Consider the following 18,674-nt stretch of genomic DNA (forward strand, 5'->3'; position numbering starts at 1 on the left):
GATGTTTCCCTTGAGAAAAAGATCCCAACAATGTCAGATCTCAAACTTTTATCAAACAACATTTATAATTACATTCTTTCAAAGCACTAACCATTTTAATTTGGATTCTATAGTCTTTAGTCTACAGTCTTCTATAGTCTCTATATTTTATATGTAATTGTCTATAGTTTCTGAAAAAATGTAAATATATAAATATATATTTATTAATTGATAAATATAAATATATATTTATATAAATGTGTAGAAAAGATATAAAACATTATCAAGAGGTCATACATTATTATATCTCTTGTTTTCCCAAAATAATCAGCAAGAAAACTTGATGTATCAGTATTTTTGTTAATGACTTTACTTTTGTTATTTTGAGAAAATGAGAGAAAGTAAGAAAGGAAACTAATAATGCATGACCTGACTTCTGTGCATGACCTTCATTGAGTTTGGAATACATAATTTATCTTTCAATTCTGTTTTTGACGCTTCTATGAGATTTCCGCAGTATGCAAATCAATAGACTGTTGTTGAAGCACTGCCCAATCCATTAGCTTTGATTGAAGACATCTCAAGATCAGTATATGTTCCACACATTTTTGAGCATTTGCCTTCTGCAAAGAGCATCATGACTGTGTACACGTGTAGCTTAAAGGGAACCTTCATTAAGTCTCCTGAGCTTTTGAGCAATAAAATGTTCCTCTGGGTTGTCACATACATATAGCATAACAACAACAACAAAAAAATAGCCCCAGCTCTTTATCTCTACCTCTTTACCCTAGACCCTGATGCCCCTCCTGGTGCCATCTCACTGGTTCCTTCTGCCACTGGGTTAAAGATTGAGTGGGATGAACCATTGGTCATCTCAGGGCCCACCTCATACATCATTGACATCACTGCTGTGAGTTCATAAACTTAGAAATCTTATTCATCTGTTCACTTTTTGATAGTTTCTACTTCAATTTTTCTTTGTTCTCTTGCAGTTGGACGGTTCGGGATATAACATTAGCTTAGTGCGGTATTCAGAGGAGATCAGGACGGTGGTTGTCGGGAACCTGACTGCATTTACCCTGTACTCTATTACCATCACCGCCTTCACGGGGCAGCTTTCCAACGCTCGCAAAGACGGCAAAGCATCTGAACCCGTACTCGCCAGAACGCTGGAGGATGGTGAGGACGTTTGAGCATGCTTGTTTCTCAGATACAAATTTGCGCTATTTGTGATATTCACGGTTGTGTTTTCCAGAGCCCAAAGATCCTCCCCAAAATTTGTCATTGACGGTCATTCCTGAGGAAGTGACGCGTGTTTATGTAACATTCTCTCCACCGGATGAGCCGAACGGAAACATCAGTTCCTACCACGTCGCCATCTACCGCAACGGACAACTGGATTTCTACATCAACAGCCTGTCTGTGATCAGCAACCCTAATAACACCATGACGGCCATTATAGATGGACTGAAGGGTGGATTCAATTACAGCATAAGGGTAGGAAACTAAAACCAACTTTGTTGGTGTTTTCATACTTGGTTTGATTGCTTGGTTTAACTCCAGCCTCTTCGCCAGCAAGCACTGGTCTCTTTCTTTTTCATACTGAACTGTGGTACGTTTATCATCTAATACCATCTAATATTACCATACCACTAGCGGCAGCTATTTAAAATCGTATCTAAGTAACTACAGAGAATGCATCACCAAAAATGGAAAGCAATATTTGCATCACTCTTTTTAATCATGTTAGAACTCAAATATTGCTTGCACAAAATGGTAATTGCAGTTGTTTGTTGACTTTCACAATTAGGCCAAATGCATTTGTTTTCTACTTGTTGCAGATAGCAGCCATGAATGGAGCAGGTTTAGGCCCAAGTTCTGAGGTTCATGTCACCACCGGTGTGAAAGGTATGGGAAAACATAATACTTGAGTAAATCAGCTGCTCTATTTTGTTGAAGTGACTGTGACTTTAAGTTCCTGATGGGTTTATTTAGCACCACCCAAGCCAACAAGGATGCCGCTGGCTGCTCTGAACAATGCAGGTGTTGTCATCGCAACCTCCAAGACCATTACCATCGAGATGCCTGAATGTTTCTTCACTGATGACCATGGACCAATCCAAAAAGTCCAGGTCATAGTTTCTGAACCAGCAGGTATTAAAATCTGACATTTAACACTATATATATATATATATATATATATATATATATATATATATACACACACATATTATTGGAAAAAACAAATCCAATTCACTATACAGCAATAATGACAAGCACTTTTTATAAGAAGCCATGTTTATAAGATTTAAAAAAAAGAAATGAATAGTTTTATTCAGCAAGGATGCGTTTAATTGATCAAAAGTGACAGTAAAGACATTTATAATGTTACAAAAGAATTAAAGTAATTTAAAATAAATGCTGTTTTCAAATAAACTTTTGTTCATCAAATGTATCACAATTTTTTTTAATCTTACCCTTTAATTTATGTGCTATATATAGCTACACACACAAAGGCGTTGTGTTGTGAACAGAGTATGTTTGTACAGTACAATATGTAAAAAATGTATTTAAAAACAATTTTTTTTTTTTTATCAAATGTGTATTAAAATGATTTTATTGAAGGGTTTATTGTTAAACTGTTCTAATGTTGATGCAGTGATGGACTACGGTAATCTGTCCAACTGGAAGAGTGTTTTCCACCAACCTACCGCTCCGTACCTGACCGACGAGGGCTTCTTGAACCCAGGCTGCTTTAAGAAATCAGAGCGCATGAGCACAAACACTAACACGTACATCATAGGAGCAGACGAGGGCTGCCTGTCTGAAGATGCCAAGACTCTTTGCAACGGACCCCTCAAACCCAAAACACATTATGTGTGAGAGACATATGCACACACGACTAAACTGGGTTGTAAATATCCTAATCCAGGAATCTTTTTAACCTGTTGTTTACTGTTTATTTTTGTATTGCAGGTTCAAATTTCGGGCGACAAACATCCGTGGGCAGTACACCGACTCTGAGTACTCAGAGAGAGTCAGAACTGCAGGTATGGACGCAGTAGCTACAAACTAATTTTACAATATTAATCCACCAAGAACTACTGTGATTTCTCACTAACATTTAGCCTCTTTCCTCTCAGATTTTCATTCTTTCAGTATTCTGTTGTATTATACACTCACCTAAACGATTATTAGGAACACCTGTTCAATTTCTCATTAATGCAATTATCTAATCAACCAATCACATGGCAGTTGCTTCAATGCATTTAGGGGTGTGGTCCTGGTCAATACAATCTCCTGAACTCCAAACTGAATGTCAGAATGGGAATTTTGAGCGTGGCATGGTTGTTGGTGCCAGATGGGCCGGTCTGAGTATTTCACAATCTGCTCAGTTACTGGGATTTTCACGCTCAACCATTTCTAGGGTTTACAAAGAATAGTGTGAAAAGGGAAAAACATCCAGTATGCGGCAGTCCTGTGGGCGAAAATGCCTTGTTGACGCTAGAGGTCAGAGGAGAATGGGCCGACTGATTCAAGCCTATAGAAGAGCAACTTTGACTGAAATAACCACTCGTTACAACCGAGGTATGCAGCAAAGCATTTGTGAAGCCACAACACACACAACCTTGAACCGGATGGGCTACAACAGCAGAAGAACCCACCGGGTACCACTCATCTCCACTACAAATAGGAAAAAGAGGCTACAATTTGCAAGAGCTCACCAAAATTGGACAGTTGAAGACTGGAAAAATGTTGCCTGGTCTGATGAGTCTCGATTTCTGTTGCGACATTCAGATGGTAGAGTCAGAATTTGGCGTAAACAGAATGAGAACATGGATCCATCATGCCTTGTTACCACTGTGCAGGCTGGTGGTGGTGGTGTAATGGTGTGGGGGATGTTTTCTTGGCACACTTTAGGCCCCTTAGTGCCAATTGGGCATCGTTTAAATGCCACGGCCTACCTGAGCATTGTTTCTGACCATGTCCATCCCTTTATGGTCACCATGTACCCATCCTCTGATGGCTACTTCCAGCAGGATAATGCACCATATCACAAAGCTCGAATCATTTCAAATTGGTTTCTTGAACATGACAATGAGTTCACTGTACTAAAATGGCCCCCACAGTCACCAGATCTCAACCCAATAGAGCATCTTTGGGATGTGGTGGAAATGGAGCTTCGTGGCCTGGATGTGCATCCCACAAATCTCCATCAACTGCAAGATGCTATCCTATCAATATGGGCCAACATTTCTAAAGAATGCTTTCAGCACCTTGTTGAATCAATGCCACGTAGAATTAAGTCAGTTCTGAAGGCGAAAGGGGGTCAAACACAGTATTAGTATGGTGTTCCTAATAATTCTTTAGGTGAGTGTACATTCAGTTAAAGGGATAGTTCACCCAAAAATGAAAAATCTGTCATTGTTTACCATCGAATGGACTTTTATGATACTCTTAAGGTGCTTTTTTAATTTTAGAGCTTGGCAACCCCAGTCCTTATTCACTTTCATTATTTAAAATATATATAGTTTTCCATGGAAGAAAGAATGTCATACAGATTTGAAACGATTTTAGGGTGATTAATTGTCACTTCCTCTGATTTTTTCATTTTTGGGTAAACTATTCCTATATATTTCTTTATGTGACAATCGGCAGCTGTAGTGCCCTCGAGAGCCTCTGGAGGACACTCTCTCTTTATGTTATGTTTCATTATGGACTCATTACGTTTATTATGTTCAGGTGTGTTTTGTTAAGCTGATTAAGTTTTCCTGTCTTAAGCCCGTGTTTTCCCTGTGTTCAGTGCGAAGTATTGTATAGTGTAAGCGTACCATTCCGAGCATTATTCTCTGTTTGTAGTTCTTTGTATTTCCCTGGATTCCTGACCTTAGCCTGTTATCTGGACTCTGTTTATGAACCTGTGCTGCCTGCCTCGACTTTTGCCTGTTTGACTTCGATTCTGATGTTCCCTCTTAATAAAGTTCTGCACATGGATCCGACCGCCTCTGTCCGCACGTTACACTTTAACTCAGTAAACTTTTAGTTTTTATTTATTGCTTATTACTAATTATATTTTCTTTAGTATTGTACTTTTTATTATACACTCCCCCCCCCCCCCCCCCCCCCAAACATTTCAAATGTTCATATCGTTATATTGCCTTATGATATTTCTGTTAGCATTTCTCTTATTATTGCTACTTTTATTCATCAAGGATGCATTAAATTGATAAAAAAGTGACACCAGAGGCATTTATAATGTTACAAAAGAGCTCTATTTCAAATAAATTATGTTCTTCTGAACTTTCTATTAATCTGTTTCCACAAAAATATTAAGCAGCACAACTGTTTTCAACATTGATAATAATAAGAGGTTTAATAACAAAATATTTCTTGACCAGCAAATCAGCATATTAGAATTTCTGAGGACTGGAGTAATGATGCTGAAAATTCAGCTTTGCATCACAGGATTAAATAACATTAAAAATATATTAAAGTAGAAAACAGTTATTTTAAATTGAAAAAAATATTTGTACTAGATTTTTGATCAAATAAATGCATTTGTTCATTGTGAACAAATACTGCTTCTGCTACATATAAATATTGACTTTGATTTCAGATGACCGCCTGCTAACCAGAAATGAACAAATCATTCTTGGTGTCCTGCTGTCTTTTTTCCTGGCATTGTTTTTCATTCTGATTATTTACGGATCTGTGAGGTAAGTTGATTGTTATTGTAAATAGAGGCTCAACGACATACTCAAATAGTATTTCCCCAAAAGCCCCAGGTTTTTCCTGGTTTAACAACTAGACTCACTCTCTCTCTGATCCCAGGATCCACCGCAGGCAGAAGGAAGGTGGGACGTACTCTCCACGCGAGGCTGAGATTATCGAGACAAAGTTCAAGCTGGATCAGCTCATTGCAGTGGCCGACCTGGAGCTCAAAGAGGAGAAGATTAACCGGTGAGATTAATACACTGTACATAAGCAGTGGGCTTTAGTTACATGTGGATATATTTGCTTTAGTCTGCACTTTCTGACTCACTAATTCCATCATTGACTCACTCACTCATTCATTTTTTCCTTAATTCACTCATACACTCTCACTAATCCAATCAAACACCAAACACACTTACTCACTATCCTCTGTTCTCAGGTACTCCTCCTTTTTCTTTAGAAGGAAGGAGATTTTTGTCATCCAGTAAGTAGACAGTGATGTTGGTGTTTAGCTGATGCATGACATTACAAGATGTGTTGTATCAGTATTTTCATTCGTTTTAAATTTAAACGTTTTATTTTCCCAGTTGCATGTTGTGCTGTTAGTTCCTGGCTTTGAATCTGTTTTATTATGAATGACTGTGCCAGAATGATCTCCCTTGCCATAATTTGTGGCTGTTCGGTTTCATAATGCTGCTCTGCAGTTCTGCTCTGCTTGGTGTATTTCTGCCTGAAAGATCATCGGAGTGACTCTCCGATTCGTTTTCTGTTTGTGTCTTCGTCTAATTAGATTGTGTAGTGAACTTCACTCAGATTCATTTCTTATTTATCAATGGATTTGAAAAAGTAACCTATTTTTTTCAGTCCAAGGCCAATTTCATAATAATTCTGTACTGTCTAATGTTCCAGGCTGCTAAGTTACAGGAAATCTCTCAAGTAAGTGAATGAGACTTTATGGATTGATTGATGTTTTCCTCATTTCCCTATTTTTTTCTTATTTATTTCTCTAGTATCATTCAATAAGGAAGTCCCAAAGACAGATCATTATTACCCTTTACCACCTGCACTTTAGTCTTTAGTGGTTTGTTTAGAGGTCTTTAGATACATAGAAATAATGCTTGTTGCTGTGGTATTAATTCAAAAGATGATGATTATTTATGATTTTGTGGGTATTTTCATGCTCTCTTTATTGCTCTCAAACACATTTGCAGGCCAATCAGTAAGAAATCATTTCTTCAGCATGTGGAAGATCTTTGTGCCAATGACAATGCCAAGTTTCAGGAGGAGTTTGCTGTAAGTTTCAGTGTTTAGTGTGTGTGTGTGTAGGTGGGCGAGAGAGAGAGAAAGAAAGCACTAGTGAACTGTAAAATGAGTTTCTGTGACACATCATTCTGATTGAGCACGTAGAGTTATGTGCTCAATGGTCTATGTCTTTTTAGAAAATCTATTCCGTAGTTGATTAATTTTCTTTTTTTAACCTTTTCTACGGTGTGTTTCAGGAGTTGCCGAAGTTGCTTCAGGATCTGGCCACTTCAGACGCTGACCTTCCCTGGAATCGCTCCAAAAATCGCTTCACAAACATTAAACCCTGTATGAAAATTTTCGAATTCTGTCATTGTTAGTAGCTCTTATGTCGTTTCAAACCTGTATGACCTTTTTGTTCTGTGCAAGACAAAAGGAGACATTTAAGAAAATGTAAACGCTGCAGTATCCCATAATTAAACTATACAATGATTACATGGTGTCAAGCTCCAAAAAGGACATAAAAGCACCTCAGACGTATCCCATATGACTTTTGTGCTACTCTATCATTCAATTTCATTCATTTCACTTAAGCTGACCAAAGTTGCTTTTACTTGATGATAAATACAGTAATATTGTGAAGTATTATTACAATTTAAAATAACTGTTATTAACAGAATTTATTCCTGTGATGCAAAGCGATAGATAGATAGATAGATAGATAGATAGATAGATAGATAGATAGATAGATAGATAGATAGATAGATAGATAGATAGATAGATAGATAGATAGATAGATAGATAGATAGATAGATAGATAGATAGATAACTTTTATATGGTAGTGTATATAGACTTCTGAAGACATATGGTAGGTTTGCATGAGGAACAGTGCAAAATTTTAGCTGTTCTTAGCTGAGAATTTTCAACAAATTTTTTTTTAAAAAACTTTAAAAATGTAAATACTAGCTTCTACAAATAATCATGTCACATAGTTTTCATGGCTTTTTATAAAGCTTTTTTTGTCATTTGGGATGCAATATAATTTATGCTATATGGAAAAAAACGTCTGTTACTCCGAATATTTTTATTTTTGTTCCATGAAAGTCATGCAGGTTCTGATCGACATGAGGGTAAGAACATACTGACAGCATTTTAATTTTAATTTCCAGGCTTTCTTTATACAAACATTGTTAACACATCTTTTAACACATCTTTTTTAGATAACAATAACCGAGTGAAGTTACTGTCTGAGCCAGGAATGCCGGGGTCTGACTACATCAATGCCAGCTTCGTCTCTGTAAGCGCTCGAGAGCGGCCCACATATCAGCTGTCTCTTATACTGCGGCACAACTTTAATTGAATTGGCCTAAGCTCCTGTTCTGTTTTGTCTTGTCTCTGTGTCTCAGGGCTATCTGTGTCCTAATGAGTTTATAGCCACTCAGGGTCCTCTGCCTAGTACTGTCGCAGACTTTTGGAGGATGATTTGGGAGACGGGGACCAAAACCATCGTCATGCTCACTCAATGCTTCGAGAAGGGCAGGGTGTGTATGAGTGTTTAAATAAAACATATATACACATATATTATGTAAACAAAAACTTTTATATTAGATGTGATTAATCACGATTAATCGATTTGACGGCACTACTTATTTGTTTATTTATTTATTTAATGTATAAAACACATTTATACAGTAAAAATGTTAATTTTAGAAAATATTTCTCTGGAAAATAATTGCTTTCTATTAATTTTCTAGCCACCATTACAGTGTTGTTTGATGTATAAACCTTAAGAGAAACTTAAAACCTGTTAATAGATTGAAATTTCCAGTACGTCTTTAGTAAACAGTAATAATATCAGATTTGATTTGATAATAATTTATATATTTGCACAATGCACTTTTTTTGCACTATTTTTACTCTTCAGAATGTATAATATACTGTTAATTAATTAAGACTTTTATCCATATTAATTTCATTTTACCTGAAAAGTAATTAATTAAGTCCATATTAATAATTTACATCCAAAACACAGTTAAATAAATGTGAAGGTTTGACAGCGATCTGCTGAAATATATAATGCTGAAGTAATGTGGCTGTATGTTTCAGATCCGTTGTCATCAGTACTGGCCAGAGGACAATAAACCCGTCACTGTTTTTGCTGACATCATAATCACTAAACTCACAGAGGACGTGCGCCCTGATTGGACAGTCCGGGCGCTCAGAGTGGAGAGGGTAAAACGATGTGCATCTTTACATTGTCAGCATTGTCTTTACATTGTCATTTTTATCTTTCAGTTCAATTACTGTCATAGCAGAGCAACAGTTTATGAGAATCTTGTTGAGCGAGTTAGTTGAAGTTGCCAACATTGCAAGCTGGTTAAATTTACACATCCAGTTAAATGGCATCCAGTTTAATTTAAAGAAAACGTCTCCAACTATCATAACCTTGGTTCTCTTTCAAACATACGTTTCGGTGTTTCACTATGCGATACACCCCTTCCGCGTATTCCTCAGAAGCCCTATTACATTACGCCAGCCCCAATTGGCTGGCAGACATGACTTAGTGTCTGGGAGTGGCTACCCCACCCCACAGTATAAGAGGAGCAACAAAACGTCATTACAAATTTCAAAAACCTCTTCTCACTTCACACCAGAAGCCTAGAAACTTTTCAACGAACTTCTGGACGAATTACTGGCCACCACACAGTTTTTCGCCTGGCTCCTTCGATTCGCATTCCAGCTGATTGCAAGGATTGTTCAACACTACGATGGCTGCAGCAATGCAGACTATCCCGGCTAGTGAGGGAGATTCTGTGCAACTCTGTTCATGCGGGAACAAAATTTCATGCAAGGACACACCAGGTCTGCTCTGCATGTCAATTGGCGATCGAGAATCCCGGCTCATGTGAACACTGCGCACGCTTCACCACGAAGAGCCTTTGTCGCAGGCTAGCACGCCAAGCTAGCCTGTCGGGCAAGGATCCCCTTATGACACCTAGCCCCACGCCAGCTGCCACTCCGCAGGTATCCATTCCTGTAGAGCTGTCCACCACGGCAGCTCTATCCTGGAGTGAGCTGCTCGATGTGTGCATACCTCTGCCCGGTCTTCTCAGCACAGACGAGGAATTGCGCTTGATTTCGAGGAAGAGGGGCAATCGGAATTTCTTCACTCTGATGAAGAGGAAGACTTCGAGGACTCTCCATTCCTCCCCCCTGCGCACCCGGCACAACTCCTCGCTGTGTCGGGATCCACGGAAGAGGCGGGCTGACACCATCCTCCCCGCTTCTCAGTGTTGACCTGCAGGACGTGTGCAAACGCACTGCAGGGAAACTAAATATTCCGTGGCCGACCGTGGTAGCAGAGACTGCAAAGTCTCGCTATGAGGGTAAGAAGCTGCCGAGTGCGAAACGGCCAGAACGAAAGCTCCTTCCTTTTTTCCAAGAGCTCCTGGAGGAGGTCGCGGTTACGTGGAAGGACAAGGCGTTTACCAGCAGGATGCCCGTGCAGGGTGGCTCCGCTCTTGATATGGAGGGAACGGAGAAGAAAGGCCTTCTCCGAATGCCCCCCATAGAGCCATTAGTTGCTGCGCACTTGCAACCAAAGCGCACGGCGGCTGCAAATCCGACTTTGCCATCTAAAGCTGACCGTTTCCAGTCGAGTAAGACGGAACACGCTTATAAAGCAGTCGCGCTCTCTGTCAGGGCTATGAACGCGCTCTCTCTGCTGACTGCATATCAAGCGGATCTGTGTTGTCACAGATCACTCTCTGCGTCTTCAGAGATGCGCGGTTCAAGCGGCTGGGAAAGCCATGGCCACAATGGTCATCCAAGAGAGAGGACGATGGCTTAATCTGGCTAATCTCTCTGACAGGGAAAAAGAAGCCATCCTGGACTCATCGGTCATTGCAGAGGGCATTTTTGGCTCAGCTCTGACACTGATGCAAAAGAGATGCGGAGAGAAAAAGAGGGAAGATAAGGCCTTGCAACTCTGTATGCCGAGAAAGATGCAGACTGCACCAACTCTGCCACCCCGACAGACCTCCTCATCCCCATCTTCAGGGAGCAAGGAGGAAGAAGGCAGTTTGACAGGGTCTTCCCCGGGGAAGGGAGTCAACAGCCCCTCAGTTTGCTAGCTCCCGACCCTCAGTCATTAAGTGTTCGACAAGTCACGAGTTCCACTGTTCACAGTGTTGTGAACTTTTTCTTCTAAAGTTTAGGAACACAGAAGCGAAGACCAGGAGACTCTGGTTGTATCTTAAGTCGGATTCTTTTATTGAGAACATGAGCTGTTGCGTTGCTGTAGTCTTTCCATCCAAGTCTGACTAAAATAAAATACAGACTGTAGTTTATACATTTAGAGGGGGAGGAGTTACATCGAGGGGGAGACACTCTGAAACAAAGCATGTAAATGAGGTATACAGGTTTTGGAACCTGCTCAGCATGACTATTCAAACCTGCTCAGCATGACTCTTCAAACGCTGAGACACAAGAACAGGACGGGCAGGAGTTCTCGTACTGAGACAGAAACTCAAAGACAAAAGGTGACAGAGAGATCAGGACAGTCAGGAATATCCCGCTGGGAACCCCTACTGTTTGCAGAGATTTCCTGATCTCATCATTTATGAACTTTCTCAATATAAAATACTATTGTATTGGAATCTAAATTAAACATTAATAAATTTGTAACACTACAACAGATATTCTGTGGGGAAAACAGCGCCCGGTTGGGCCAGGGGATGCAGAGCGCTGAAAGGGAAAAGACACGGTGCAGTGGTGCAAACCCACCCACTAGTCACAAGCACTTTTCATGTTCAAAATTCAATAAAGTTTTCACTGTACCCCCAGAGAATGTTGCAAAACATGATGCCCCCAAAAAACTTGCAAAACATATTCACAGAACACATTATAACATCACCTCGGGGAGCTATCGATCCCTTAGAGGTGATGAGCCACTCAGACTCTGTCCAAGCCCACGCATGCGCAGTACAGACCACAAACTCGTTCATGACACACAATGGCACCAGAACGCTGCGAATAAACAAATGGCGATAGTGCACACAGTCCCGCTGGGTATTAAAGACAATACAATTAGGGTCCAGACTGCAGTTTGTCACTTCCCCCCTGCATTTCAAAGGGATAATTAATTTTCAAGTGCAGGGAGAGTTAACGCATGTTCTTTAGGACGAAATGTACTCTCTGTTGAAGAAACTGCTAAACTTTTCGGGACCAAAACTGCAGCGGCCGCATATTTCCAAATGACTGATTAGCACATCCCTTGAGTGAGCTAAAATCAGCCAATCGTCCAGATAATTCAAAATGCGCATTACGCTCGTTCTGATCGGAGAAAGTGCCAGGATCTGCTTCGGTGTTGTCATCCCGAACGCTCGCTTATGAATTGCTCGGTTGATGGGTCTCAGGTCCAGAATCGCACGGAGTCCTCCATCCTTCTTTGGCACCACGAAATAGCGGCTGTAAAATCCGCTCTCCTGCTCGCTCGGAGGGACACGCTCTATCGCTCCTTTCTTGAGCAGACTGTGAACTTCCTGTCGTTTTGGGGCAATGTCAGTGATGGGACCACGCCATTGAAGCAGGGTGGTCTGTGTCTGAACTGAAGAGAATATCCGTGTTGAATTATTCCCAGTAGCCACGGTGAAACGCCCGGAATAGCCCTCCACGCGTCTAGGAAATGACATAGTGGTCGCGTTAGTTCTACGGCCGCCGTTGCCATTTGCGACCTGTTTTGATTGGAGCCCCGCCCCAGCGAGGCTAGAAGCACTGACGGGGAAACGGCTTGTGGAGGATATGCAGGGCGAGTGACAGTGTAGGCTGTAAGAGGAGGAAAAAGCTCTTTTTGTGAAGGGATATGTGTTTTTATTGTGGAACTCACACAAACAGACACTGCATTTACACAAACATTGCATTTGTCGCCTACAGGAACACAGGGGACACAATATAAACACGCAGAACTCATGTTCGTCGGGCGGGTCAATGGGGCCCGCACAAATCTGGCAAGTTGAAGCCATCGGATGCTTAGTGAAAAAGATTCCTAGTCCTCCTGGTTCAGCTTTCACGATGGCATCGTGAAGAAAGAGATTCTGACGCAATTGTTGCGCCCATGCATTTTATACTTCCCTCGAGCCTATCAGTATTTGCTTACTTTGCGACAATTGCCCAGCTGTTCCAAGCTAGCGTTAGCCCATAAGATTTCAACAAAAGTTGAGAAGGGAGGAGTTCCCGCAGCGTTGCTATGCAATGTAGAGTTACCGCTCTCGAAACGGAACTTTGCTGCTCCTGGGGTAATGAGGTTTTTTGACACGCTTGCATGTGTTGATTGAGTATTCGGGTCTGTGGATACATACTTGAGTATATTTGTGGCCTTACTCTGAGTCCTAACAATGCACAGCAACACACAGGCCTACACACAGATGTGGGTGGTTAGATGGATAATTAGTCCCCAAGGACACATTTAACCCTTCCTCTCTCTCTCTCTCTTTCTCTCTCCAGCATGGCAACTACATGATTGTTCACCATTTCAACTACACCTCATGGCCAGAACATGGCGTTCCGGAGTCCAGCTCCACACTCATCCAATTTGTCAAAGCGGTCCGCTCCAACAGAGGCCATGAAAACACAACCATCGTTGTCCACTGCAGGTGTGTGCTATCTGAGGTCTTGAAGCTTTTCTCTACAGTCTGCTTCCATTTTTATGTTTGAGCTGATTCGGACTGCATGGAAGCCCGTTTTTGCCTCAGAGTAAAAGATTAAGCTAATTATAACTTCATATCTTTATTTTTCGCAACTGCAACTATGTTTCTAGTATTTGCAACTTTATATGTCATAATGTGTCTTTAGTAGTTATAAGTCAAATTGTGAAATATACTTTATTTCTCATAATTGTCTCTCTACTTCCGCTTTGTCTCACAATGTGCCTTTTTTATTTTAAACTATTCTTATTTCTAAACTCACAATTATCTTTTTTTATTTAATTTTTTTATTTATCTGAAGCAAAAATAGGCTTCTACAAAACTGACCAGTGTTTTTTCAGTGTCTATATCGTTTTTATTCATTTTTTTATTCATTTTTAGTACACAAAAATAAACTAAATTTAAATAAGAAATGTTTCCTCAGCAACTAGCTGAAACAAAAAAAAATTGATTTTAGTTAAAGGTGCTATATGTATTTTTTAGCGGCCTCTATCTGTGATGTTTCAGATTGCAACCAATTTTTACAAGAGCGCTCGTGCTCTTGCGCGTGCTCGAACACAAGAGCGAGCGCTCATGGTACCGGCCACACTGAGACTTTCAACACACCGGAGAAAGCATCACACAACATGCTGGAAACTCATGTAAACTCCCACTGCAACGTTACAATAATAGGCTACTTTTATCAGCTTGACGTTGAACTAATGCTCCATGCTCGTACCATGATAACGTTACATTGACTGCATTTAGCCGACATGTGGTGTTATCTAGCATTAGGCATTTCACTAACTATTCGTGTATCTTTCACAATCAGGCAGCAATGTCAACATAGGTGAATGTATAATCAGGGTTCCCGCGGATCCTTAAAAAGTCTTAAAAAGTCTTAAATTAGATTTTTAAAATTTAAGGCCATAAAAAGTCTTATAAAGTCTTATTTTTACTTATGAAAGGTCTTAAATTTTAGATGACACTTTGATTTAGACATATCTAAAAGATTTCCAAATTAAAACTATCTAATTAGCGTACGTATTTTTATTTATTTATTATTCTATCTTTGTGGATTTGCTAGTTCACGTGACATTTCGCGTCACTCGCGAGTCGCGGCAGCATAACTGTCTCCTGCACGCGAGAGGAGAGAAAGAGAAGAAAGGTCGTAAATGTCAGTTCAGTTGTAAGTTCATTCTTTATGTGCGTATGGTGTGCGATGTGTATTGTCTATTATGATATTGTAATCATTGTTTTAACGATGTACGAGGCACTGCGAGCTGACATCGCATTTGTCTCGTGCTTTCACTGCGTGATGTGTGCAGTGTAACTGTTATGTCCCCAAATTAGTTTTTGTCTTATATTATTCATATCATATTATGTTCTTATATTAGAATATCACATCAGAAAGAGTGCCGTTTTCCCGTGCACAATTCCAAGTGTGATATTTATGTTGTACAACAGTTAAATTAACAATAAGTTAACATTGAGTTACTTTTTAGACACAATATTGTCAATATTGTTTGTTTTCCCTTTATTTCGCCGACTATAATTTCAAAATGAAACCGTAGCAGAGTCTCAATGCAACCGACAGCGATGATTTCTTGACTGAAATCCGCGTTTTGAACGAATCACTTGCTTCTTTCCCGAATGAATCAGCCGTTTGAACGAATCGGTTGATTGACTCCCTCAACTCACTTATTAAGACAGTGATTTGCCGCTGCGGTTTCATATTTAAAGTACCCTTTAAATAAAATGTTAAAATTAGAAATCATTTCATATTTAAATATTGAATATTGATTTAAAAATATATATCTCATAGCTTTATTTATGCAGTTGTAAATGGAGTGTAAATATATTAATGCCACTTCTGATGCCGCTTCTGTCACCTCTGCACTGCAAAGATGGATTTTTGATTGAATGATTTAATTTGACTGGTAACAGTGGTACTGTATGATTATAATATAATTAAGTATTATTGTATAATTACCGTATAATTTAATTTGAATGATAGTATTTGACATTAGAGGTGATGCATAACTCTAAATAAGTTTAGAAAAAATCTCCATATATAGGTGAAAATGCCCCTGAAAAAATCAATTTAAGGTGGCAAATATTGCCCCTTAATTAAAATATTAATTTCTGTCACTGCTGTGAACTGACCACTGCATAGAATATGAAAAATATGAATATCTTCGTGAGTCAGCTGTCAACCACAGACCTAAACCAGCCATGGCACCAGTACAAAAACACAATCAGTAAAATATCATCTAATTATTATCAACAAAACGTTGAAAATATCAAGATATTTTTTTGTCAATACTGCACAGCCCTAATGTATGGTATTAATTTTGATTTCTTCAGGTCTTAAAAAGGTCTTAAAAAGCCTTAAATTTGACTTTCAAAAGTGTGCAGGAACCCTGATAATACGATAAAGAAAACGGTTAGTGAACTAGACTGAACAATTTCAGTGTAACAGAAAGATCGTAGGAAGTAACATTACTGTACTGAACGTGTCTGGAAATGTGTATAAACAATATGATAGTAGTGGGATGAGTGACGTTAGACAGTAGATCTAGTATATAAAATAAAAGTTACATCCTAAAGCACCTACTTTTTGTTATCCTGGAACAGTCTTTTGTATTCATTTCATATCTCATGTATGTTGTAGCTTACCTTGCTATTTCATTACAGTTTACCATTATTTATTTCAGCATATCTGAAAACTTGTAATTTTTCACAATAAAATTAGCGGAGGTCTCTCCATAATTCAAACGGTCTGATCCGTGCTTTCGTCCTAAGTCGATCCGATTCACGTTTGGCCTGACGAGCTTCAGCAGATACATTTTGTTTTGTTTTTTATATTTATGTGGAGTTTGTGTTGGAGTCTGTGTTGTGCTGGAGGCAGGTCGTTTTTGGTGTTATCAGACTCCATGTTGTCAGCTGCAGTGGCGTCGGTCGCATAGACTGTATATAAAAAGGAGAGAGGCTCGGGAGCGCGCATGCACGTCACATCCGATGGATTTCGCAGAAAATCCGACCCGGAGAATTCACATAGAAATAGGAATACTGGCCTTCAGAGGTAATAGTAAAACCCGACAAGTGGATCATTGTAATGTGTGATTACAACCCCTTCACACACAGGCAATAAAAAAAGCATTCATTTTAGAAGAAAAGTTACATATAGCACCTTTAACTTTTGTTTTATTTTAAGTAAAAAAAAAAAAAAAGGTTTCATGGTTGTAGTTTAACATGTTTATAGATATTATGTATTAATATCTAATGTGTGTATGTGCAGTGCTGGTGTGGGCAGGACTGGGGTGTTTATAGCCCTGGATCATCTCATTCAGCATTTGAGGGATCATGACTTTGTGGATATATATGGCCTGGTCGCAGAACTGCGCAGTGAGAGGATGTGCATGGTGCAAAACCTGGTAAACCCCATTAAAAAACTGACAGATTTCATTTTATCCTGCAAAAGTAGTTGTGTAGACTAGTGTGAGAGGATAATTTTTCAGATGTTGATATCTGCCTCTCTCTCTCAGGCTCAGTACATGTTTCTGCATCAAAGCACTCTGGATCTGCTCTCTGCTAAAGGAAACAGTCAGTCCATTTGGTTTGTAAATTACTCCGCTCTGGAGAAGATGGACTCATTGGATGCGATGGAGGGTAAAATATATCCTACAAGCTACAATCAATGCCTTGTGCAGTGCGATTAAAGCTGTTGGTTAAAGATCTCTGTCGTTCTTTTGTCTTGATGGAACTGTATTTTGTCTCGTTTGTTCTCTCAGGTGATGTAGAATTGGAGTGGGAAGAGACGACAATGTAACAGGGACACTTGCGTTCTGTCAATCTGATGGTTGTGAAGGAGACATGGAGACTCCTGAAAACCCTACACAGATGCTGGGACTTTGGAGCCTGGGGCCAAACACTGAGCAAAGGATAAAATGAGGAATAGAGGTGATTCAGAAGCAAACTCAAATATTCTCGCCTAAATGGATTGACTCTGGCTCACAATCTCTCATTTACATCCAGGAGACACTCTCATCCATCAAAGTTTTTTCCCATAGTTCTTGTCCAACTTCTGTAATTATTTTATCTCTACCTACTGTAGAATATAGGCACTGCCTAATTCAACAAAATGGAATCAAAATGGATCAAACTCCAAAATTATGTGTTGTGGAGAAAGTAAGAATATTCAGCAGCCAGGAAACTAGTTTTTTATGTCCTGTAGTCAGATGTATTATTAAATGCAATTATTAGGGATGAGACTCGAGTCATTAAGAATTTATTGATACTGGTTCCAAAACGATGATTCTTTTGGTGATTTTTCTGAAAACATGTGATTATTTTAGCAGAAGAGTATTTTTATTCACATAGAACATGAACATGTTCACACGTCCACATAAACGGATAATAACTTTGTTTATTTGCGCGCGCTGGCGCTGCAGATACGTTCTGTAAACATACCTAACGTGCGCTTTAAAGTCGCATGGATTTTGAATATCTGTTGATGTTTTATCGTTCATATCGCTGGAGAAGTCGCCCTGAAAGACTATTTTACAACAACTATTTTAGCGTCCACTATGGAAGTTTTTTCCTAACATAATTAAAATTAAAAAATCAAATAATAAATCAAAGTCTCAAAACAACTGCTCAAATGATGAATCAAATGGTCAAATTATTAAATAGTAAATCAAAGTCTCAAAATGCTGTTGCTGCTCTGATAAATGGGAATACTGTTGCTGCTACCTGCTCTGCTCTCATAATATAGGGTGTTGGGACTACTTGCTGGTGTATTGCTGCAAGTAAAGCTGCCCTGCATGTTGCTAAAGTGGAGTTTTAAAAGACTTGTGATCAGATTATATTAATATAATGTGTGAATAGGGCACTGTAAATTGGACACTTCAGAAATACAATTTAAAGTAGCCTATAAGAAATATACTTACAGTTCACAGCGATCAACATGTTCTTGTATCTCCGGTAATGGAAAAATCTTGCTGCAATACAAACAGACCCCTGGTGGCCCATTTCCAGACACTTGTCCTACA

The 18,674-nt window shown here is 39.4% G+C and overlaps 1 protein-coding gene across 2 annotated transcripts in view; it reads left to right on the top strand.

Annotated features, from left to right (window-relative positions):
• Positions 1–17,776, top strand: part of ptprq (protein tyrosine phosphatase receptor type Q) — a 78,198-nt gene extending 60,422 nt beyond the window's left edge. The window contains exons 39-58 of one of the 2 annotated variants that reach the window (XM_056235974.1): positions 771–889; positions 972–1,158; positions 1,235–1,476; positions 1,821–1,887; positions 1,975–2,133; positions 2,639–2,858; positions 2,956–3,029; positions 5,597–5,696; positions 5,812–5,940; positions 6,134–6,178; positions 6,604–6,630; positions 6,906–6,987; positions 7,194–7,284; positions 8,158–8,234; positions 8,344–8,478; positions 9,044–9,169; positions 13,442–13,590; positions 16,922–17,057; positions 17,169–17,292; positions 17,415–17,776. In XM_056235974.1, the coding sequence (XP_056091949.1) occupies positions 771–889; positions 972–1,158; positions 1,235–1,476; positions 1,821–1,887; positions 1,975–2,133; positions 2,639–2,858; positions 2,956–3,029; positions 5,597–5,696; positions 5,812–5,940; positions 6,134–6,178; positions 6,604–6,630; positions 6,906–6,987; positions 7,194–7,284; positions 8,158–8,234; positions 8,344–8,478; positions 9,044–9,169; positions 13,442–13,590; positions 16,922–17,057; positions 17,169–17,292; positions 17,415–17,452 (2,327 nt within the window). In that variant the 3' untranslated portion in view covers positions 17,453–17,776. The remainder of the gene's footprint in view (positions 1–770; positions 890–971; positions 1,159–1,234; positions 1,477–1,820; positions 1,888–1,974; positions 2,134–2,638; positions 2,859–2,955; positions 3,030–5,596; positions 5,697–5,811; positions 5,941–6,133; positions 6,179–6,603; positions 6,631–6,905; positions 6,988–7,193; positions 7,285–8,157; positions 8,235–8,343; positions 8,479–9,043; positions 9,170–13,441; positions 13,591–16,921; positions 17,058–17,168; positions 17,293–17,414) is intronic. The other variant, XM_056235975.1, reaches the window with a different exon arrangement.
• The last annotated feature ends 898 nt before the right edge of the window (positions 17,777–18,674 follow it).

Source organism: Rhinichthys klamathensis, unplaced genomic scaffold (genome assembly GCF_029890125.1).
Source record: "Rhinichthys klamathensis goyatoka isolate OS25496 unplaced genomic scaffold, OSU_Roscu_1.1 h1tg000436l_1, whole genome shotgun sequence".
Lineage (NCBI taxonomy): Eukaryota > Metazoa > Chordata > Actinopteri > Cypriniformes > Leuciscidae > Rhinichthys > Rhinichthys klamathensis.